Source organism: Canis aureus, chromosome X (assembly GCF_053574225.1).
Source record: "Canis aureus isolate CA01 chromosome X, VMU_Caureus_v.1.0, whole genome shotgun sequence".
In the NCBI taxonomy this organism is placed as follows: domain Eukaryota; kingdom Metazoa; phylum Chordata; class Mammalia; order Carnivora; family Canidae; genus Canis; species Canis aureus.
The window spans coordinates 78461664-78486474 of NC_135649.1; the positions used below are offsets into that span (position 1 = coordinate 78461664).

Here is a 24811-nt window from a genome sequence, read left to right on the forward strand (position 1 = left end):
TCATAGTAATAACCAATTGTTCTATAAAGACAGTATTATTTTCTAGCCAGGTTCTAGGAAAATGAGAATATGACACTTAGATTTTTCTGAAGTCCTAATGGCAAGTATAGATTAGTTGGGGTTATACATGAAATGGCCAGCAAATGGAGTTGATTTTTATGTGATTCTTTGTTTATAGGTTTACTTTACCAAGAAAATTTTAGTTCTACCACAGTGTCCACATGGAGAGTTTATATAATGGTTTTTGGTTAACTGTGTAATGTGCATGTTTTATTTCAAGTTGTCTTAGGTTTTCAGAGGGAAAAGAGATATAAAACACTTATTTTCTATGTCATTAGGACCTTGTGCTTCAAGTTTTCCTTCTACTTGTTGCTTATTTTCTGTGTCATAGGTGACAATTTGTCCGAAGTGGGAGCTGGATCTGCTGTACACTCAGATACTTCAAGTCAGCCTAGTATAGCCTATTCCTCAGACCAGATGATGGGCTCTCAAGTGGTTTCCAACATCTCACAGGCTGAAAGAAATGTTCCAGGGATGATTTATCCATCCCAGCAGCTAGTAGGACATTACCAGCAGATTTCAGGGGTGAGGTGAACTGTTACATTTTTAAATATATAATCCATATATTTACTGTAAATGAGAGAGTTTATCTTTAATATATTTTTTTTCTTATTTAACAGCTGCAACAGCAGCCAAAGCTGACTCAGCCCCACATCTTGCCTTTGGTTCAAGGTCAGTCTTCTGTTTTGCCTGTACGTGTCCTTGGACCTCCAGTTGTCGCACAACCCCAGGTTTCCCCATTAAATGTCCAGAAGGTCTCACAGATGAAGGTAAGATATATTTTAGAGGCTCTGTATTCAGTTAAATATATTCAACACTGTCTAGATTTTCTGACAAGCAAAGGCTCTCTTTCACAAATTCATTATAGTTTATGTAAAACTCCCTGAAAGCCAAAAGTTGTTTATGTTTTCCTTCACCTAAGATGTTCTTGAGGATGTGCTTAACATTGTGAAGCTAGAGTCTTGAGACACTGCTCGTATAATTGGAAAAGAAACTGAGAACTCCATATATGGATAAACAAACTTATTTAGGACTCAGATCTCTTGCTCCTGGTGATGATGGTTTGTTCTTTATATTAGACTTTTCTAGCCTGGTGTGAATGTGGAGGGATTTTCTTTTCTTCTTTTCTTTTCTTTTCTTTTCTTTTCTTTTCTTTTCTTTTCTTTTCTTTTCTTTTCTTTTCTTTCTTTTCTTTTCTTTTCTTTTCTCTTTTCTTTTCTTTTCTTTCTTTCTTTTCTTTTCTTTCTTTCTTTTCTTTTCTTTCTTTTCTTCTTCTTCTTCTTTTTTTTAACAGATTTTATTTATATATTTGAAAGAGTACGCACATGAGTGGGGGTAGAGGGCAGGCAAAGAGAGGGGGAAAAGCAGACTCCCCACTGAGCAGAGGCTCCATCCCAGGACCTGGGATCATGACATGAGCTGAAGGCAGATGCATTAACCTATTGAGCCACCCAGATACCCCTAGAGGGATTTCTTCCCTAGTTAATTGGAAATAGTATTTTATAGGCTTACAATTTTTAACACTTTCATCTAAATTTTTGGCTTTTATTTATTTATTTAAAAAAATTTTTTAAAAAGATTCTATTTATTTTTTCACGAAAGACAGAGAGAGGCAGAGACATAGGCAGAGAGAGAAGCAGGCTCCCTGCAAGGAGCCGGATGTGGAACTCAATCCTGGACCCTGAGATCACACCCTGAGCCAAAAGCAGACACTCAACTGCTGAGCCACTCAGGTGTCCCTAAATTTCTGGCTTTAAAAAAATTTTTTTGGCTTTTTGAAAAATTTAAATTCCGGTATAGTTAACATGCAGTGTTCTATTAGTTTCAGGTGTACAATATAGTGATTCAACAATTCTATACATTACTCGGTGCTCATCATGATAAGTGTACTCTTAATCCCAATCAACTATTTTACTCATCCCCCCCACTTCCCTTCTGGTAACTCTTTGTTCTCTCTACTTAAGAGTCTGCTTTTTGGCTTCTCTCTCTCTCTCTCTCTCTCTCCTTTCTTTTCTTTTCTTTTCTTTTCTTTTCTTTTCTTTTCTTTTCTTTTCTTTCTTTCTTTCTTTCTTTCTTTCTTTCTTTCTTTCTTTCTTTCTTCTTTCTTTCTTGTTTTGCTTTTTATATTCCACATATGAGTGAAATCATATGGTATTTGCCTTCATCTGATTGACTTATTTCACCTAGTATTATACCTTCTAGATGCATCCATGTTGCTGCAAGTGAAAAGATTTCATTCTTTTTTATGGCCGAATAATATTTCTGTGCGCGTGCGCACACACACACACACACCTCTTTATCCATTCATCTGTTGGTGGACACTTGGGTTACTTCCATGATTTTTCTATTATAATTAGTGTTGCTATAAACATTGGGGCGCATATATCTTTTTGAATTAGTATTTTCATATTCTTTGAAGGAAGTATCCAGTAATGGAATTACTGGATCATGATAGTTCTATTTTTATTTTTTTGAGGAACTTCCATACTGTTTTCCACAGTGGCTGAACAAGTTTGCATTCCCACCAGGGGATTCCCAAGAGGGTTCCTTTTTCTCCATGTCCTCACCAACACTTGTTTTTTGTGTTTTTGGTTTTAGCCATTCTGACAGATGTGAGGTGATATTTCATTGTGGTTTTGATTTGCATTTCCCTAATGATGAGTGATGTTGATCATCTTTTCATGTGTCTATTGGCCATCTGTGTCGTCTTTGGAGAAATGTCTATTCATGTCTTTTGCCCATTTTTTAAATAGGATTATTTGTGTGTGTTGATATTGAATTATATAAATTCTTTATATATTTTGGTTATTGGACTCTTTATTGGATCTTGGCTTTTTTTGATTCATGTATATTTCTATAGGAGAAATAAATGTTTTTGTCTTTTTGACTCTCAAAGTCAGCATTATTCATTTCTGAGAAGGAGTAAACCGTTTTTATGAGAGTTCATATATTAAGATTATAATCTGGTTCCCTTGGTTAATGAGGCCTGGACACATGGTTCAGCTTTTTGCCATCACTGCATTTTATTTTCTCAACCTTACCCTCCCCTGTATGTGCCTTATTTCTTTGGGAATGAGATGGTCTGAGCATTCGCTATATATGATTCAGTTAGCAGCTGGCATGTCTGTTTCTTCCTTTTTTTTAAGATTTTATTTATTTATTCATGAGACAGACACACAGAGAGAGAAAGGCAGAGAGAGAAGCATAGAGAAAAGCAGGCTCCATGCAGGGAGCCCAATGTGGGATTCAATCCCGGGACTCCAGGATCACGCCCTGGGCCAAAGGCAGATGCTCAACTGCTGAGCCACCCAGGCGTCTCAGCATGTCTGTTTCTTTTAAGAGATTGGTATATAGTAAGTCATGGCTCATCAACAATTTTTAATGACTGCCATTTCTGTGGATGTAAGATAAAACATGATTCTTACCTTCAGGTAGTTCACAGTTTTGTAGGGGAAGGCCTACACATACTTGACAAATGTCAGGTACATTTAAAATCTGCTGAGGTAGGGCAGCCCCAGTGGCGCAGCGGTTTAGCGCCGCCTGCAGCCCAGGGTGTGGTCCTGGAGACCGGGATCGAGTCCCTCGTTGGGCTCCCTGTGTGGAGCCTGCTTCTCCCTCTGCCTGTGTTTCTGCCTCTCTCTCTCTCTCTCTCTCTCTCTCTCTCTCTCTGTGTGTGTGTCTCTCTGAATAAATAAATAAAATCTTTAAAAAAAAGTCTGCTGAGGTAAATTTAATCTGATGGAGTTGACAGTGCTTGGTATTTGGCTGGTGTTTGTAGGTAACATGGTACATATTCAAAATGGAGCTCTTGTTATGGTTTGTCTCTTTTTAAGACTTTCATGCAAAGTGTGTTGAATGGATGCTTAAATTAACTTGGGTTCAACCACATAGTATGCAGTTATGTGTATTTTAAAATGTGTTTCCAAAATGTAAAAGTTTTAAAAATTGAAGGTTATTTACCCATTTAAAAATAAAAGCTATGGGCAGCCCAGGTGGCTCAGCGTTTTAGTGCCGCCTTCAGCCCAGGGCCTGATCCTGGAGACCCGGGATCGAGTCCCACGTCGGGCTTCCTGCGTGGAGCCTGCCTCTCCCTCTTCCTGTGTCTCTGCCTCTCTCTTATTCTCTCTCTCTCTCTCTCTCTCTCTGTGTCTCATGAATAAATAAATAAATCTTAAAAAAAGGATTTGAAATATATAATTATAAAAAATAGAAATTAAAAAATAAAATAAAGCCTATGAAATTATAAAACAGACAGTGAAAATCACCGGTTATTCCTCCAGCTAGAGACAACCTATTGTTTACATTTGTGGGTAAAGCCTCTAGATTTGTCTTTTTTTCCCCTATGTATACATATATATATGTTTGTTTATATATACATCTATATCACATACCTGCTATTTTTTGGACTGTCTTCACCATATATAGAAACCACATAAGCAAGCACTTTGACCATTGGTGTCTTTTTATGAACGTGGTAGTTCAAGTTCTAGGAATTATTGCAACCAACCTATATTTATTCAGCCAACTCTCTGCTCTCCTCTTTAGAAAGCTTCTGTGTTCATTGTAGCTATGCTATTAAAATCCTTTTGAGCTTTTTCTTAGAACTTCCAGTGTCTGGTGTGTGAAGGTGTTAGATTCAGTTACTCTGAATCTCTGCCAGGGTTTGAATGAATTATGTGGCAAGTGCAATAAATGAGAAGCCATGAGCAATATATTACTGGGACTGGTCTCAATCCCTTAATGTATTCAACTAGCATTTACTCATGATATTAAGGATTTTTGTAGTACTAATACTATGCCCAGCACCTTTTTGATAACTTGCTGGAATTTTTAGAACATAATATTATTTTGTCCATCATTTTGTCTGGGACAGGCCCATTAAAATGGGCATGGTATATGCATTTATAATTTGAATTTTCTTTGCACCAGAACCAGGAACTACAGCTGACCTTTGGAGTAGATGGACAAACTTCAGCAAAATCTATGACTTTAGACTTGTCAGTCATTGAAATTCCACAATCAGTCTTTTTCTGTAGTTTCTCCTCCGACATTGCATGCTTCACAAATGACTCCCGAATATCTAACAGTTGGTCTTCAACTTGAGCCTCACCCTAGAAATGGGAATCTGGCATTAACCAAATCACCAGATACTAATCAGACATCTAGTTTCTTTTTATCTATTTATTTTTAAAGATTTTATTTATTTATTCATGAGAGAGAGTGAGAGGCAGAGACATAGGCAGAAGGAGAAGCTGGCTCCCATGGGGAGCCTGATGTGGGACTTGATCCCAGGATTCTGGGATCATGACCTGAGCCAAAGGCAGACGCTCAATCACTGAGCCATCCAGGTGCTCCAGATGTCTAGTTTTTCACTGGTTAATTATCTTCAAGCTTTGTCAAGTCATTCTGCCCAATACATGAGCTGTGCACAGACTGCTGCTGGTACAGCTCAGTTCCCTTCTAATTCCACTGGAGGGCATTCAGGGGCCAATCAGCCTTCCCAAAAGATACATTAATTATTCCACCTGTATCCAGTAGTAGATCAGGAATCTGTGGCTCTAGGTTCTTCAGTGCTACAAAGCAAGGCTGTGCATTTGAAGAAATCTTGTTTGCAAGCCTCTATTCAGCAGCAGATATTAATTTTACAACCTAAGATTATGGCATCCTACAAAATAATGATCAGTAGGATTGTATTCTGTGAGTATCTGAAGCTGGTGCAAGTGAGCAGCAGCCAAAGGGTGGGTATTAAAAGTGTGATTCAGTCCCTGGAATGGCCATCTTATTCTGTTCAACATGCTTATCCAGGACCACCTGAAGAACTTCCCATTTGAAGGCTCCCGGGCAGCTGCCATTTATGATAGATGCCCAGGAACAAGCTTCTTGCCCATCACAGCTAATTTACCCAATCCAGGCTCTAGCACAGCATGTTTATTCACTATCAGCCCTGGAGTATCCTCTTTACACTGTGCAACCACCAGGATCATAGTCCATCCATTCTATGCAGACTTCTTATCTATTCCCATCTGCAGTACAGCCCTCTTATTTGGCCCTAGGCCAAGGGCAGCCTGCCTTTCTAGTACAACCTTGGGTTTCATCACGTTTTCCAGACCAGGCAGCATATGTGATCCAAGCAGCTTACTCTGTGCAGTTTATAGAAGAGTTTACTTACCAGTTACTGCCTCTTGACCATACCCATTATTCAACACAAACTGTTTACACCAGCCAGATAGATAACTGAACAGGTAACCTTCATAACCCAGTAAGTATACACGGTAAACCCTCCTGATAGGAAGCACGTACATATTACAAACTCTGCACATCAGAAGTTACACTCAGTACCACCTTATGTAGCAAAGACTTCTGACCAACAAGCCTATTTAACCCAACCCTAAGGTGGTAGAAATTCTTCAAAGTTGGAGCAAAAGACATTTTTAATATCAACCTTAGATATACAGATACATCCCATGGAGCCTTTATTTAATGTTCAGCACTCAGCAGCCCCATCAAAAGCAGATGTCTTATTTATTTATTTATTTATTTAAAGATTTTATTTATTCATGAGACACACACACACACACACACAGAGAGAGAGAGAGAGAGAGAGAGAGGGGCAGAGACACAGGCAGAGGGAGAAGCAGGCTCCATGCAGGGAGCCCAATGTGGAACTCAATCCCGGGTCTCCAGGATCACGCCCTGGGCTGAAGGTGGCGCTAAACCGCTGAGCTACCCGGGCTGCCCCAGATGTCCATTTTAGTCGCCAGCAGCTAGAAGCCCAATTAGCATTACATCTCAAAGGGCCATGGAAGAGCAGCTTCAACACCCTGCATAGATGTCCGTCATTCAGTAGGCTTCCTCGCAGGCCCAGATCTAGCCCCCATACTTTTCTACACAGCTTTTGCAATCACATCTAACACCAAGCCAGATTTCTCATTCTTCTTTCTTTCTTTTTTTTTTTCTTTTCTTTTCTTTTCTTTTTTCTTTTCTTTTCTAGGATTTTATTTTTTTGATAGAGCAAGAGAGAGAGCACAAGGGGGAAGTGGGGGGAGAGGGAGAAGCAGTCTTCCCGCTGAGCTGGGAGCCTGATGGTGGGGCTTGATCCCAAGACCCTGGGATCATGAACTGAGCCAAAGGCAGACAGATACTTAATCCACTGACCCACCCAGGTGCCCCCTCTCATTCAGCTTTCATTCAGCATCAGCAGATGACTCATTCATCTTATAGATAAGCATAGAAAAGCCATCTATTCAAGAAGGTCCCATAAATCAACAGCAGTCTTTGGGTAGCCACCATGCTACTTTCCAGCAGCAGTTACCTCCTTCACAGGTACCTAACTAGGTTCAGCCATTACCAGATATGTCAAAGGCATGCTACTTTCCAACAGCAGTTACCTCCTTCACAGGACCGAACCAGGTTCAGCCATTACCAGATATGTCAAAGGCCATTATAAACATGGTACAGATTTTTATTTTTTAATATTTTATTTATTCATGAGAGACACAGAGAGGCAGAGACACAGGCAGAGGGAGAAGCAGGCTCCATGTGGGGAGCCCAACGCGGGACTTGATCCCGGGACTCCAGGATCATGCCCTGAGCCTAAGGCAGATGCTCAACCATTGAGTCAGAGCCACCCAGGTGCCCCAACATGGTACAGATTATACCTCCTTTGCAATAACAATATGTAATACAGCCTTTAGAGCAGCCTCAAGTGCTTCAGGCATTAGATAGCAGTCAGACTTTTCCCCTGAAGAAAACCCTAGTGCAACACCAGCCAGCTTGCATTTAGCAGCAGTCTGTCCAGCTATGCTGGCAGCCATCTTCTGGCTCAACACTCATTTTGGGGTCAGCAGGAACAATTAAAATAGCAGATCCTCTATCAAAGCCCTGGGATAGCTCTTTTAAATCATCCATCTTCTTCTGTTCACTGTCAACGCTTAGTATTCCAGTACAGTCTTCCACTGTCTTTCAGAGCATTTCTTTTTTTTTCTAAAGATTTTATTTATTTATTCATGAGATACCGAGAACAAGGCAGAGACACAGGCAGAGGGAGAAGCAGGCCCTTCCCAGGAGCCCAATGTGGGACTCGATCTCGGACCCCGGGATCACACCCTGAGTCAGAGGCAGACACTCAACCTCTGAGCCACCCAGGCATCCCTTTCAGAGCATTTTTATGTTACAGATACAACAGCATTTGTGAAACCTAGGAATTCCGAAGGCATGTCTTCCTGAGGGGGGATATATAGATGATTGTGATTTTTCTTTAATGTCCAAAGGTCAGGGAAACAGTGAGCTAGGTAGAAACGGCATTGGACAGGGAGCCATAGTCCCTAGCCCTGGATCTTTCCCTTAGCTCAGTGTGTGGACTTGACTTAAGTCTCTTTGGAGTTTCCACATCTGTAAAATTGGAGGCATTAAACCAGGTGATGTTAACAAATAAAACATCCAAACACCTCCTTGGGATGTATCAGTGAATAAAACACAAACATCCCTTCTGTCATTGGCTTTTGTTTCTTAATGGGGGGAGACTGTCGATAACCTTAATAGTAAGTACATTTATAGTATGGTCCCAGGAGATTGGAGGAAATGTGGATCAGGATAAGGAGGGGGAAAGCAGCTTGTAATTTTAAATAAGGTGGTGATCAGGGTAGGCCTCATTGAAAAGGTGACACTCAAGCAAACATCTGAAGGAGGTGAGGCATTCCACAGTGCACCTTTCAGGCAGAGAGAATAACCAGTGCAAAGGTCCCAAGGAAGGAGAGTGTCTGGCATGTTTGAAGAACAGCAAGGGGGCCAGTGGAATTGTTAGTTGTAAAATGTTAGGAGCCTGCGATTATCTTATTCCACATTTATAATAAAGCATTTGCCTTTATGAGATGATAATAATGAACACTATTAAGTGATTCCTAGGTGCCAAATACTGTCTTAATGGTTTTACATGTACTATCCTGTGTGAATAGTACTATGTGAATGGTGGCTCTCATTACCTGTTTTACACATAAGGAAACTGAAGCTCAGGCAGGTTCCAGGACGGTCAGGATTTGAATCTAGACTACCTGGCTGCAGAGGCTATGCCCTTAGTCAGTACACTATCCAGCCTCTTTGTAAGATAGCATCCTCCCTGCTAAGGGAGGGCATGATGACTTCATTGAGATTTAGTTAACTCGGGATTGATTGAATTAATTATAGGAAGGAATTGACAATCCAGGTTATTCTTTTTTTCTATCTCTCTTTTGGTCTGATTTAGATAACTCTAAAGACTCTGAATTGATTGAGTTTGACTAATAAAATGCTTTGAGGTCCTTAGATAAAAGGTGTGCTATACTGTAAGAGTTTTCTAGTAATGGCTATTACTTTTCCAAAAGCTACTATCTCAAATACTGTGTGTTTTATAAAATTCTCTCTTCATCAAGGTCATAAATCATAATGAATTCACTGTGTACAAGATGACTGCTAACAGGAATGATCAAGGATTAATAAAGATCTTTGCAGTTAAAGTTTCTTCAGACAAAGCATGCTATTCTGGGATTTATTTCTTTAGAATAAATTTCTTCACAAAGTATTTTGGGTTGGAATGTTCATTTCTGTGGGCATGTGCTATATACTTTCCTTATTTAGTTAAAAAATTTTCCCCAAAATTTTTTATTAAAAATTAAAAAATTTATTTATTTATTTATTTATTTATTTATTTATTAAAATTAAAAAATTTCAAAGATACAGAAAAGTTGAAAAATTATAAATACCCATATACCTACCAACTAGAATCTACAGTTAACTTTTGCTGCATTTGCTCAATCATATATCCCTCTTTATTCATTTATCAATCCATCTCATTTTTCTGGCACATTTCACAATTAAAGTTGTTGACATGAGTATACTTCATAAATACTTCAGCATTCATATCATTGGCTAGAACTCAGTATTTATTTTTTTTTAGTTTAAATTTATATGCAGTAAAATTCATAGATTAGAGTTCAGTGAGAATTGACAGATGCTTACACTTGTGTTACTCAAACCATTATCAAAATATAGACCGGGTATTGGCAAACATTTTCTGTAAAGGTCCAGGTAGTAACTGTTTTAGGCTTGTGGGCTGTATAGTCTCTGTTGCAGCCACTCAATTCTGCTATTACATATATGAAAACAGCCATAGGCAATGTGTAAGAAAATAGACATGGCTGTGTTCCAGTACAACTTTATTCATAAGCTTTGGCCTGCAGGCTGTGGCTTGCCTACCCAATATAGAGTACTGCCATTACTGCAGAAAGTTCGCTTGTGCCCCTCCCCAGTCAGTAGCTCCCACATCCCACCAGAGTCGACCGCTATTGTTTTTTCACCTTAGTTTATCCTGTTCTAGACCATCATATAATTGGAATTATATGATGTATATACTCTTGTATAAGTCTTCTATCACTCAGTATGTTTTTGACATTAATCCATGTTGTGTATATCAGTAATCTTTTTACTGCAGAGCAGTATTCTATTGTATGAATATACCAAATCTGTTTACCCTATTCATGAATACCTGAGTGGTTTCTAGTTTTGGGTTATTAGGAATAAATCTGCTATGAATATTCTTGTAGAAGTCTTCTTGTTAATGTGTTTTTATTTCTCCTGGATAATACCTAGCAGTAGAATCACTAGGCCTTGGCATAGGTGTTTGTTTTCTAAGAAATTGCCAGTTTTCCAAATTGGTTGCATTAACTTACATTAACACCAGTAATAAATGAGTGCCACACCCTCGCCAACACTCATTTTAGGTATTCTGGTGGGTGTGTAGTGGTATCTTATGGTTTTATTTTATTTTATTTTTTTTTAATTTTTACTTATTTATGATAGTCACAGAGAGAGAGAGAGAGAGAGAGAGAGAGGCAGAGACACAGGCAGAGGGAGAAGCAGGCTCCATGCACCGGGAGCCCGATGTGGGATTCGATCCAGGGTCTCCAGGATCGCGCCCTAGGCCGAAGGCAGGCGCCAAACCCCTGCGCCACCTAGGGATCCCGTATCTTATGGTTTTAATTTGCATTTCCCTGATGACTGTGTTGTTGAGCATCTTTTCATGTATTTATTGGCCTTTGTGTATTTTTCCTTGTGAAGTATCTACTCAAGGAATCTTCCCATTTTATTTTGCCTGATATAGTTGGTCTTGTCATTTTTGACTTGTAGGAGTTCTTATATATGCTGGATAATACTAGTCCTTTAGCAAATATATGTTCTAAGAATATATCCTCCAATCTGTGGACTGCTCATTAATTTTTGTAATGACTTCATTTGATGAAACAAAGTATTTAATCTTGATGAAGTCTTTCTGTTGTGGTTATTGTTTCTGTGGCCTCAGAAACCTTTGCTTACACCCATGTTACAAAAATACTTTCCTCCTTTATGGTTTTAGGTTTTATGTTCAGGTCTATGGTATTTCTTAAATTAATTTTATGAGTGGTATGAAGTAGGCACTCAAAGTTCTTTTTCTCCCCTCCATATGACTATCCCATTGTTTAAGCTTCACTTGTTGAAAGATTTCCTTTTCCCATTGGACTGTTTAGTACCTTTTCAAAAGTAAAATAACTTTATAAATGGGAATCTGTTTCTGGTCTGTATATCTTGTTGCATTGATCTAGTTGTCTGTCCATAAGCCATTATCACACTGTCTTGTTTACTCTAGATTTATAATATATCTTGAAGTTAGGTAGTATAAGTCTTTCTATTTTGTTTTGCTTTTTCAAGATTTCTTTGGATATTATAGGTCCTTTGCATTTCCATATAAATCTTAGAATTACATGGACAATTTCTACAAAAAAAGTATCTGGTGGAATTTTAGTAGGGATTGTGTTAAATCTGTAGATAAGTTTGGAAGATATGATATAACAATATCGAATCTACCAACCCAGGAACATGGCCTATCTCTTCATTTATTTACATCTTCTTTCATTTCTCAGCAATGTTTTATAATATGGGATTTTGGCATATCATTTGTGTGTGTATGGTGGTTGTGGTCAGAACTCATCTTTTGGTAAGCTTATACCTAATACTCTATGTTTTGACAATACTATAAACGGAACTGACTTTTAAAAGACATTTTCTAATTCTTTGCTGTTAGTATATAAAATAAAATAGTTTTTTCTTTTGTCTTTGTACTCTGTGACTTTACAAAGTTCAAATTATTATTTCATCGGTTCCTTGGGATTGTCAATATAAATAATATGATATGTAAATGGAAACAGTTTTATGTCTTCCTTTCTAATCTTTATGCTTTTTATTTCTATTTTACCTTATTGCACTGGCCTCAACCTCCAGTACAATGTTAAATAGCAAAGAAGACACTGTTCAGTTTGCTTTTTTTCTGGTGTAAAGGAGAAAGTGCTCAATATTTCCCCATTAAGTACACTGTTAGCTATAGAATTTTCTAGATTGCCTTTATCAGATGAAGGATTTTCCTTTATTCCTAATTCACTAAAAATATTTAATCTTGAGTGGATGTTGAATTTTGCCACATGCTTTTTCTGTATCTGTTGAAATGATGATATGATAACATGACTAAATTTACATACACCATTTTACTATTTTTTCATTTTATCCCTCTGTATTTTTATTTCTTCAGGCTTCTTTGGGTAAAAAAAAATTCTTTTTGGAATCTAGTTTTAATGTCCTTGTCCTTTTCCTTTTCCCTTTCCTTTCCTTTCCTTTCCTTTCCTTTCCTTTCCTTTCCTTTCCGTCTCCATTTACTCATTCATGAGAGATATATATAGAGAGAGGCAGAGACATAGGCAGGGAGAGAAGCAGGCTCCACACAGGAAGCTGATCCCGACACCCGGGATCACACCTTGAGCTGAAGGCAGATGCTCAACCGCTAAGCAACCTAGGTGTCCCCAGTTTTAATTTTTCTGTTGTCTTTTCAGCTAAATATTCTTTTGTGTTTTCACAATTTCTATCAAATTTATTTATCTAGGCATTTTTAATTCAGATATAATTCACATGCCGTAAAATTCTTCCTTTTAATGTGTACAATTCAATGATTTTGAGTATTTTTACAAGGTTGTGCAACCATCACCACTACCACAAATTCCAGAATATTTTTATCACCCTAAAAAGAAACTCCATATTTATTAGCAGTGATTCTTTATTCTCTATCCCTACTTCTGTTGCCCCTGCCATTCACTTTCTTATTTCTGTCTATTTAGTTGCTTATTCTAGGCACTTCACATAAATAGAATCATACAATATATGTTCTTGTGTGTCCGGTTTTCACTTATGATGGTGTTTTCAGGGTTCATCCATGGGGCAGCTTGCATCAGTACTTCATTCCTTCTTATAACCAAATATTCCATTGTATAGATATATTTTGTTTATGCATTCATCAGTTGACTGACATTTGGGTTGTTTCTATTTTTTTGTTGTAGTGAATAATGCTGCTATGAACACTTGTGTATAAGTTATTGTGTGAACATTCATTTCTCTTGTTAGATACCCAGGAGGGAAATTGCTGGGCCATATGGTAACTCCATGTTTAACTTTTTGAGAAACTGCCAAATTTTCCAAAGCAGCTATAACCGTTTTACATTCCTACCAGCTAGGTATAAGGATTTCAAATTCTTTACATCCTTATTAACACTTATTACTTGTCTTTTTGATTGTAGCGTCCTAATTGGTGTGAAGTAGTATTTCATTGTGGTTTTGATTTGCATTTCCCTAAAGGCTAATGATGTTGAGAATCTTTTCCTTTGCTTGTAGACCCTTTGTATAGCTTCCTTTTTCTTTTTAGGAGAAATATCTATTCAAATCATATGCTCTTTTTTTATTTGCTCATTTTTTAATTAAGTTTTTTGTCTTTTCATTGTTAAGTTGTAAGTATTCTGGGTGATACACCCTTATCAGATTTGTGATTGGCCAGTATTTTCTCCCATTCAGTGTATTGTCCTTTCACATTCTTGATAGTGTCCTTTGTAGCTCAAAAAATTTTAATTTGATAAAACCCAACTTACTTGTTTTCTTTGGTTGCTTTGTGCTTTTGATGTTGTATCTAAGAAACTATTGTCTACTCCAAGATCATGTAGATTTTCTCCTAAATTTGTCTTCTAAAAGTTCTAAGTTTTAGCTCTTAATTTTAGGTCTTTGATCCATTTTTAGTTAATTTTTGTATATAGTTTGAGATAGGGGTCCAATTTTATTTTTTTTATGTGGACATTCAAATTTCCTAGACCATTTATTGAAAAGACTATTCTTTTCCTATTGACTTACCATACTTGTTGAAAATCAGTTGACCATAAAAGTATGATTCTTCCAACTTTGTTTTCTTTCTTCAAGACTATTTTGGCTCTTCTTGATTCCCTGTATGTGATTTTAGAATCAGCTTTATAATGAACCTTAATAAAAATTGTGTTAACTCTGAATGTTTCCTTCAGTATGTTTCCTTCAGTCTTTTAATAATAACAAGTCTTTCAACCATGAATATGGGGTGTCTTTTCATTAAAAGGTGTTCTTTAACTTCTTTCAGCAACATTTTGTAGTTTTCAGCGTACATGTATTACATTTCCTTGTTAAGTTTATTCCTAAGTTATTCTTTTTTGTGTTGTTACAGATGGAATTTTCTTAATTTCCTTTTTGGATTATTCATTGCTAATATATAGAAATATAACTCATGTTTGTGTATTCTTATATTCTAACTTTTCTAAATTAGTTTATTAACTCTAATAGTTATTCTCTGTGTAGATTCTTCAGGATTTTCTGTATATGAGATCATGTCATCTGGGAATAGTCATAATTTTTCCTTTCTAATTTGGATGCCCTTTATTTCTTTTTGTTCCTAAATGCTCTTTCTAGAACTTCCAGTGCCATGTTGAACAGAAGTAGTGAGAGAGGACATTTTTGTATAGTTCCTGAGCTTAGTGGGAAAGCTTTGAGTCTTTCACCATGAAGTATGATGTTAGTTATGGATCTTTGCATTTTTAAACAACTTTATTCAGGTATAATTTATGAACAGTAAACTGCATATATTTTTACGGTGTACAATTCAGTGACTTGACAGATATATGCCACAATCAAGATATTGAACATTTCCCAAACCCCTAAAAGTTTCTCATATTCCTTTTCAGTGGTATTTTTTGTGTGTGTGTGTGTGGTTCCTCAAGGGATTTTTTTAAGGGATTTTAATTTACATTCTTAATTCTTCAGTTTCTACATGGCTTTCATATTTTATTTAATATTATATAAAATATAAGAACCATGTAACCATTTATTCCCTCTAGGCTTTAAGCTATAATTGTTTTATATACGCTCATATATATGTGAATATATATATGTACTTAATATATAATATATAAATACATATATTACACCCACATGTATCATAAACCATAATGGTACAGTCTTATAATTTTTACTTTATATAAATATAAGCATTTTTCAGGAAATTAAGAAAACAAATTTAAATTTTGATGAAGTCCCATTTTTCAATTTCTTTGGTATTGATTCTGTCTTTGATGTGGAATCTCTTTGCCTAGCCTTAGACTTTGATTTTCTCTTGTTTTTTAATTTGTAGTTTTCACTTATGATCTAGGTGGTCTATGTTATTTTGTTAATTTTTTAGAAGGTGTGAGGCTAAAATTCAGGGTTTTTCTTTTTCTTTCTTTTTTTCTACCTGTGGATGTTCAATTGCTCTAGTATCCTTTGTTGAAAAGGCTACCCTTCTTCCACTGAATTGTTTTTTATGTCTTTGTCAAAAATTAGTTGGGAATATTTGTGTGGGTCTTTTTCTGTGTTCTCTATTCTGTTTAATTCATTAATGTCTCTCTCTGTTAATCATGTAGGTCTTGGTTACTATAGTTACATAAAAAACATTGAATAAAGTGATTTCTCCCACTGTTGTCTTCTTTTAATTCTTTATTTAAATTTAATTTAGCTTTTTTAAAGATTATTTTAGCTATTCTAGGACATCTGACTTTCCATATAAACTTTAGAATAATCTTGTCTATACCTACAGCAAATCTTGCCAGGATTTTTTTTTTCTTGCCAGGATTTTGATAGTAATTGCATTATTCCTATATATAAATGTGGGGAGAATTGACATCTTTACTATATTGAGTCTTCCAGTGCATGAATGCAGTGTCCTTTCATTTATTTAAGTCTTCTTTGATTGCTTTCACTATCATTTTATAATTTTCAGCATACATAACATCTTTGGTTAAATTTAAGTATTTAATTAAGTATTTAATTTTCTTTGGAGGGGGCAACCTGGGTGGCTCAGCAGTTTAGCGCCGCCTTCAGCCCAGGGTGTGATCCTGGAGAACCGGGATCGAGTCCCACATCACGCTCCCTGCATGGAGCCTGCTTCTCCCTCTGCCTTGTGTCTCTGCCTCTCTCTCTCTCTCTCTCTCTCTCTCTGTGTCTCTCATGAATAAATAAATGAAATCTTAAAAAAAATTTTATTTGGAGATATTATAAATGGTATTGCTTTTTATTTCAGTTTCCTCATGTTCATTGTTAGTACATAGAAATGCAGTTGTGTGTGTGTGTGTGTTTTGTATCCTATGACCTTGCCGACCTTAATTCTTAATTCTAGGAGAGTTTTTTGGGTAGAATCCTTGGGACTTTTTTTTAATGTAGATAATCATGTAATCTCCAAAATGGAGACAGTTTAATCTCTTCCTTTATACTCTATATGCCATTTAGTTTTTATTTTACTTTTATTGTCCTGGTTAGAATTTTGAATATTGTATTGAAAAATTAGAGTGGTGAAAATGAACATCCTTACCTTGTTGCCAAGCTTAGAGGAAAACTTTAATAAGTCTTTCACCATTTGGAATGATGTAAGCTATAGATTTTTCATACATGCTCTTTATCAAGTTGAGGTAATGCCTAGTGGCTATTCCTGATTTACTGAGAAACTTTGCCTTTTCTGTGTTAATTAATGTAATTTGGTGATTTTTTTAAGCTATTGATATTGTAGATTACATTGATTTCAAATGTTGAAACAGCATTGCATCCTTGGAATAAACCCATTAGGTCATAATATATAATTTTTTGTATACATTGTTGGATTTAATTTACTAATATTTTGTTGAGGATTTTTGACTCTGAAGTTCATGGGAGATATTAGTCTGCCATTTTTCTATATCTTTGCTAATTTTATGTCTAGAGATCCTATCAATTGCTAAGAGTAGAATGCTAAAATTTTTTTTAAAGACTATTTATTTGAGAGCAAGAGAGCATGGGTAGGGGTGGGGCAGACAGAGGGAAAAGCAGACTCCCTGCTGAGCAGGGAGCCCAGCTCCAGGGCTCTATTCCAGGACACTGGGATCATGACCTGAGCTGAAGACAGACACTTAACCTACTGACCCACCCAGGTGTTCCAGATGCTGAAGTTTCTAACTATAATTGTAGATTTATATATTTCTCCTTTTAGCTCATTTTTTCCCCATTTGTTTTGAAGGTTTATTGTTTCATGCATTCACATATAGGATGGCTCTGTTTCTTTGGTGGATTGATCTTTTTATCATTATATTATATCCCTCTTCATCCCTAGTAATTTTCTTTTCTGAAGTATACATTATCTGATAGTACATATCCACTCTTGCTTTCTTTTGATTAATGTTAGCATGGTATATCTTTTTTTCCTTACTTCTACTTTCAACCTATTTATCTTGTCGTGTTTAAAGTAAGTTTCTAGTAGAAAGCACCCAGCTGTTTTATTTTTTTTAATCCACTCTGCCAGTATCTCCCATAAAAGGTATATTTAGACCATTTACATTCAAAATGATTATTACTACCTTAGGACTTAAGTTTGCCACTTTAAAATTTGCTTTTTGTTCCTTTCTTGTGTTTCTCTTCCCTGTTTCTTTGTTCTTGCCTTCCTATGAGTCACTTGCAATTTTTTTTTAGGATTCCTTGTTTTATATATACTGTTTTGAGTATATTGTGCTGTATAGTATACTTTGTGATTGCTGTAGGTATTCTCTATATTTGTAAGCTACACACTCTGCTAGTATGGACATTTTACCACTTCAAGTATTGAAATCTTCCATTTAGGTCTCCTTACCCTTCCTACTTTTAAAATATAAATGTCTCGAGGAGAGAGGGGCAAGGTGGCAGAAGAGTAGGAGTCCTCAACTCATGTGGCCCCACAAACTTACCTAGATAACTTTCAAAATATCCTGAACACCTTATGAATTCAACTTGAGATTTAAAGAGAGCAGCTGGAATGCTACAGAGAGAAAAATTTTTGCTTATAACAAGATAGGAAGGCCAAAAATAAAAAAGAATAAAGTGGGGGAGGGGAACCACAAGTAGGTGGGCTAAAGCAGGAAAGCCCAGCCCTGGAGAAGCAGGAACTTTAAATCCACGCCAGAGTTTTCCCTGACAGAAAAGTGCTTAGCAGGAGGGGCAGTGAAGCCTCAAGATTCCTGGAGTCACTATAAGAGAAGGGGTGCCCAGGGGAAAGCTCACCACAAACCACGGTCAAATCTCGGTAAAGGGCGCCACAGCCCTCTGGGGCATTTGGGAAAAGCCAGTCAGTTAGGGGGGCCAGCTCCAGAGCTGCTTTTACCTTAGAGCCTGGCTCCGGACGAAGGTGGCTGTGCCCCAATCCCTTTGAGAGAAGCGGTCCCTGGGAGCGCGGGTCCAGTGGCACAGGGCCCCGGATCTCAGGGTGCCCAAGCAGACAAACCTGACTATCCTCCGTGCCCCCTGGAACAGGCGGAAATGGGGAGATCACTGAATAGTGAGAACTCTCCTGCTGCTGGGCGCCCAGCAAGCTATGCAGATCAGTGCACCTGGCCTGCCCCCAGGAACATCTAGGCAAGTGCAAACTGGGAGTCTGCAGTTAGTTACAAGTGGGTGCTGACTGCAAAGCTGGAAATTTGGCTTCTGCCATTGTTGTTTTTCCTCTTTGTTTCACTTTGTGACTGGGAGAGGTGAGGCGTCTAGGTAACAAAGGACTCAGGGGGTAAACAGCTCCCACTGAGCCCGACAGGAGGATCTCCTCCCAGGCACACACACCTGAGAATCAGCATAGCAGACCCCTTCCCTAGAAGACCACCTGAAAGAACAAGGGAAGAGCAAGTTTACTGACCAAGCAGCACTGGAAGCTCCAGGACTGAGAGAAAATAGTATATAGAACTAGAGGGTCCTTTTTTCTTTTTCTTTTCTTTTTCCATTACAACTCGTTTTTATATCAGACTAAAAATTTCCAATATTTTTTCTCTTTTCCCCACCTTAACTACAATATTTTACCAGCTCTTCATTTTTAAGTTTTTTCCTTTTTGACTTCCATATTTCTACAATTACATGTCTTAGATATATTTTTCACTTCTGCATTCCCTTCAACATATTCAATTTAATTTTGGTAGATAGGGATCCCTGGGTGGTGCAGCGGTTTAGCACCTTCCTTTGGCCCAGGGCGCGATCCTGGAGACCTGGGATCGAATCCCACGTCGGGCTCCCGGTGCATGGAGCCTGCTTCTCCCTCTGCCTATGTCTCTGCCTATGTCTCTGCCTCTCTCTCTCTCTCTCTCTCTCTCTCTCTCTGTGTGACTATCATTAATAAATAAAAATTAAAAAAAATTTTGGTAGATATACAAGATATGGGTTTTGTGTTTTTTTGTATGTGTGTGTTTTGTTTTTAATTTTTTCTACCTCATTTTCTTTTTTTTTTCTTTTTTTTTTTTCATTTTATTTTTCTGTGGTGAAGTTAGTACCTTCTAAAACATGACCAACATACACACAAAACCAAGTGGAACACTGTATGGGTTCATTCTGTGAGATTATATTCTCTCTTCCTTCCCATTCTGACCCCCTCTTTTATCTTCTTTATGTTTTGGTGGTCAATGTTGGGGCTTTCTAGAAGTATTGCTGGTTTATATAAATTTGGGACTGAGCATCTTCTAACATACAGAACAAAATACACTCAGAACAAAGAGGATCACTCTCTAGGACCCCTCAGGTAGACTACATTCTCTCTCCACTACCACTTCTTCACCATCATCATCCTCCCATTTTTTTCTTTTCCCTCTTTTTGTTCTCTTTTTTTTTCTTCTTTGTTTTGATTTTTGGCTTTCTATTTTTACTACTTTGTTTTAAAATTTATTTTTCACTTTAGTGGTCGTTTTATTTTGTTCTGTTCTTTTTCTTTTATTTTCTGGTCTCTGACGTCTTCGGAATCACCTAGGCTGTATTTTACTTAGGTTGTGGTTGATATTTTTGACTCAGCTTGCTCATGCAGCCACTCTGCACTGGACAAAATGACTAGAAGGAAAAATTCACCACAAAAGAAAGAACCGGAAAGAGTACTCTCTGCCACAGAGTTACAGAATTTGGATATCAATACGATGTCATAAATTCAATTCAGAAGTACGATTATAAAACTGGTGGCTCTGGAAAAAAGCGTAAAGGACTCTAGAGACTTCTTCACTGCATAATTGAGATCTAATCAGGCCGAAATTAAAAATAGATTAAATGAAATGCAATCCAAACTGGATGTTCTAACTGCTAGGGTTAATGGGGTGGAAGAGAGAGTGAGTGACATAGAAGACAAGTTGATGGTAAGGAAGGAAACTGAAGAAAAAAGAGAAAAACAATTAAGAGCCCATGAGGAAAGGCTGAGGGAAATAAATGATAGCTTGAAAAGGAAGAATATACGTCTAATTGGGATACCAGAAGATGCTGAGAGGACCACAAAGTATATTTGAACAAATCATAGCTGAGAACTTCCCAAATGTGAGAAAAGAAACAGGCATTCAGGGCAGCCCCGGTGGCGCAGCCGTTTAGCGCCGCCTGCAGCCCAGGGCGTGATCCTGGAGACCCTGGATCGAGTCCCACATCAGGATCTCTGCATGGAGCTTGCTTCTCCCTCTGCCTGTGTCTCTGCCTCTCTCTCTGCGTCTCTATGAATAAATAAAATCTTTAAAAAAATTCTCTAAAAAAAAGAAACAGGCATTCAGATCCAAGAGATAGAGAAGACTCCCCCAAAATCAATAAAAACCAACACCTCGACATTTAATAGTGAAACTTGAAATTTCAAAGATAAAGAGAAAATTCGTAAAGTAGCATGAGACAAGAGATTCTTAAGCTATGTGGAGAGAAATATCAGATGAACAGCAGACCTCTCCACAGAGACCTGGCAGACCAGGAAGGGCTGGCATGATGTATACAGGGTACTAAATGAGAAGAACATGGAGCCAAGAATACTCTATCCGGTAAGGCTCTCATTCAGAATAGAAGGAGAGATAAAGAGCTTCCAGGAAAGGCAGAAACTGGAAGAATATGTGACCACCAAACCAGCTCTGCAAGAAATATTAAGGGGGACCCTGTAAAAAAAAAAAAAAAGAGAGAGAGTCCAAAGAAACAATCCACAAAAACAGGGACTGAACAGGTATTACGATGACACTAAATTCATATCTTTCAATAGTTACTCTGAATGTAAATGGGTAAATGATCCCATCAAAAGACGCAGGGTATCAGACTGGATAAAAAAAGGAAGACCCATCTATATACTGTCTACAAGAGACTCAAAAAGTCAAGAGACTTTTTAGACCTAAGGACACCTACAGCCTGAAAGTGAAGTGGTGGAGAACCATTTACCATTCAAATGGTCCTTGAAAGAAAACTGGAGAAGCAATCCTCATGTCAGAAAAATTAAAGTTTATCCCAGACTGTAGTAAGTGATGAAGAGGGACACTGTACCATACTTAAAGGGTCTATCCAACAAGAAGACCTAACAATCATGAATATTTATGCCCCTGATGTGGGAGCTGCCAAGTATACCAATCAATTAATAACCAAAGTAAAGAGATACGTAGATAATAATACACTAATAGTAAGAGACTTCAACACGGCATATTCAGCAAAGGACAGATCTTCTAAGCAGAACATCATGAAATAAACAAGGGCCTTAAATGATACACTGGACCAAGTAGATTTCACAGATGTATACAAAACTTTCCATTCAAATGCAAATGAATACACATTCTTCTCAAGTGCACATGGAACTTTCTCTAGAATGGTCCACAAATTGGGTTACAAATCAGGTCTCAACTGATGCCAAAAGATTGAGATTATCCCCTGCATATTTTTAGACCACAATGCTTTGAAACTAGAATTCAATCAAAAGAAGAAATTTGGAAGAAATTCAAACACATGGAGGTTAAAGAGCATCCTACTAAAAGATGAATGGATCAACCAGGAAATTAGAGAAGACTTAAAAAGATTCATAGGAACTAATGAGAATGAAGATACAACCCATCACAATCTTTGGGATACAGCAAAAGCAGTCCTAAGAGAGAAATACATCGTAATACAAGCCTCCCTCAAAAACGTTGGAAAAAACTCAAATGCACAAGCTAACCTCGCCCCTAAAGAAACTGGAGAAAGAAGAGCAAGTAAAACCTACACCAAGGAGAAGAGTGACAATAAAGATTTGAGCAGAACTCAATGAAATAGAGACTAGAAGAACTGTAGAACAAATAAACAAAACTAGGAGTTGGTTCTTTGAAAGAATTAATAAGATAGATAAACCCCTAGTTGGCCTTATTAAAAAGAAAAAGACTCTAATAAAATCACGAATGAAACAGGAGAGATCACAGCCAATATCCAGGAAATACAAACAATTTTAAAAATGTATTATGAGCAACTATATACCGACACATTAGGCCATCTAGATGAAATGGATGCATTACTGGAAAACCACAAAGTACCAAAACTGGAACAGGAAGAAATAGAAAACCTAAACAGGCCAATAACCAGGGAGGAAATTGAAGCAGTCATCAAAACCTCCCAAGACACAAAAATCCAGGGCCAGATGGCTTCCCAGGGGAATTCTATCAAACGTTAAAAGAAGAAATAATACGTATCCTACTAAAGCTGTTTTAAAGGATAGATAGGGACGGGATACTTCCAACCTCGTTTTAAGAGGCCAGCATTGCCTTGATTCCAAAACCGGACAAATACCCCATCAAAAGGAGAATTATAGACCAATATCCCTGATGAACACAAATGCAAAAATTCTCAACAAGATGCTAGCCAAGAGGATCCAACAGTGGCAGCCTGGGTGGCTCGGTGGTTTAGCGCCTGCCTTCGTTCGGCCCAGGGCCTGATCCTGGAGTCCCGGGATCAAGTCCCACATCAGGCTCCCTGCATGGAGCCTGCTTCTCCCTCTGCCTGTGTCTCTGCCTCTCTCTCTCTCTCTCTGTGCTTCTCATGAATAAATAAATGAAATCTTTAAAAAAGCCAAGGACATCTCGGTAGAACAATTCTTTTTTAAAATTTTATTTTTAAGTAATCCCTCAGCAGTTGAGTGTGCCTGCCTTCAGCCCAGGGCATGATCCTGGAGTCTCAGGTTCAAGTCCCACATCAGGCTCCCTTCATGAAGCCTGCTTCTCTCTCTGCCTATGTCTCTGCCTCTCTCTCTGTCTGTCTCTCATGAATAAATAGAGACTCCAGGATCAGGCCCTGGGCCAAACGAAGGCAGGCGCTGAACACCGAGCCACCCAGGGATCCCCTCTAGTTTCAAAGATAATTTAGTTTCCTGAGCTCTTGCAATGCTATTCTGGTATGCTTGGTCTTCTGGCTCAGGTTGACCCCTCTCTGGGCCCTTATTAGTGCCACGTGCAGTTAGTAGAAAGGGCTTTTCTGGGCTGCAAGTGTTAGATTTCAAGAGTGTTGTATGCTTGGCTGAAGTATGGAAAGCATTTTCCCTGGCCTCTTTTTTGGCCACCTGATGCTGGTACCCTTCTTGTTTGATCTCTTCTAGTGCCACTAGGTTATAGAAGCACTTATCTGGTCACTATCTACTTCTGGTCAGGACTTGAGGAGTCTATATGGGCTCTTGCCACTGGATGGAGGGTGGGGACATAATGATTTGGGTTGCCTTCTGCCATTAGATGAAGTGTCAGGAGGCATCTGTGTAGCCTGGATCTTTTCCTGCTGTGTCGTGGAGCACCAGGAGCTTTGTGATCTCTAAGGCTCTGTATTATCAGATTCCTTCCTCTGTTCAATCTTTTTTTTTTTTTTTGTTCAATCTTGTAAGAATGTTGGGGTTCTTTTGATTTTTAGCTGGCTTGTTTTCAGGTGAAAAGCCATAAAAATGGCAAACGCAATCCATTGTCCTTCCTTTTTTCCCACTGTCACCTTCCTACCTGTTTCTACCTGCTTTTGCTTGCTCTCTCTTATGCCTTTAGGCAGTCATTTTTTTACATTGTCCAGCACTTTTCATTGGTAACTGCTGGGAATGGAAGAGGGTATTAGAAGTAGAACCTCACTTTCCTAAATTTTGTCATTGCAAAATATCACTTAAGTGAGGTAACCACTGTAATCTTGTCAGTAAACCCTAGAAAGTTGATGACAAAGGGATGGAGTCAATTTCTGATACTTGGGTTAATTTACTGCTAAGGTAGAGGAAAGAGACATCTTCAGTCTGGTCAAATAGCAAGCTATGTTTATATTTTGTGTCAGCCTCCGCAATAAAAATGAAAATGTTTTGCACAGAGATCTGTACACTATTTGCCTCTGTATTCCTAGCACCTAGCACAGCGTTTGATACAAATAGTTGCTTGTTACATGTTTGTTGAATAAATTAATAAGAATATCTGTAGATACCTGTCAGCCTGTTCTCAGTGGCAGAAGGATTCTTTGTTGATATTAATTATTCTTGTTGCTAATCAGGACTTCCAAACTGATAATGAACTTGTGTTTAGTGGGCAACCTAATAATATCTGTTCTTTTTTGTCCATTTTATTTTCCCACTTAGCAATGGACCAGGGGCATATAAGAG

At 37.8% G+C, this 24811-nt stretch overlaps 1 protein-coding gene across 4 annotated transcripts in view; it reads left to right on the forward strand.

The window, feature by feature from the left end:
• Nucleotides 1-24811, forward strand: part of WNK3 (WNK lysine deficient protein kinase 3) — a 159596-nt gene that overhangs the window by 58067 nt on the left and 76718 nt on the right. For all 4 annotated transcript variants that reach the window (XM_077889328.1, XM_077889327.1, XM_077889329.1 and 1 more), the window contains exons 9-10: nt 392-585; nt 681-830. In XM_077889328.1, coding sequence (XP_077745454.1) covers nt 392-585; nt 681-830 — 344 coding nt within the window. The remainder of the gene's footprint in view (nt 1-391; nt 586-680; nt 831-24811) is intronic.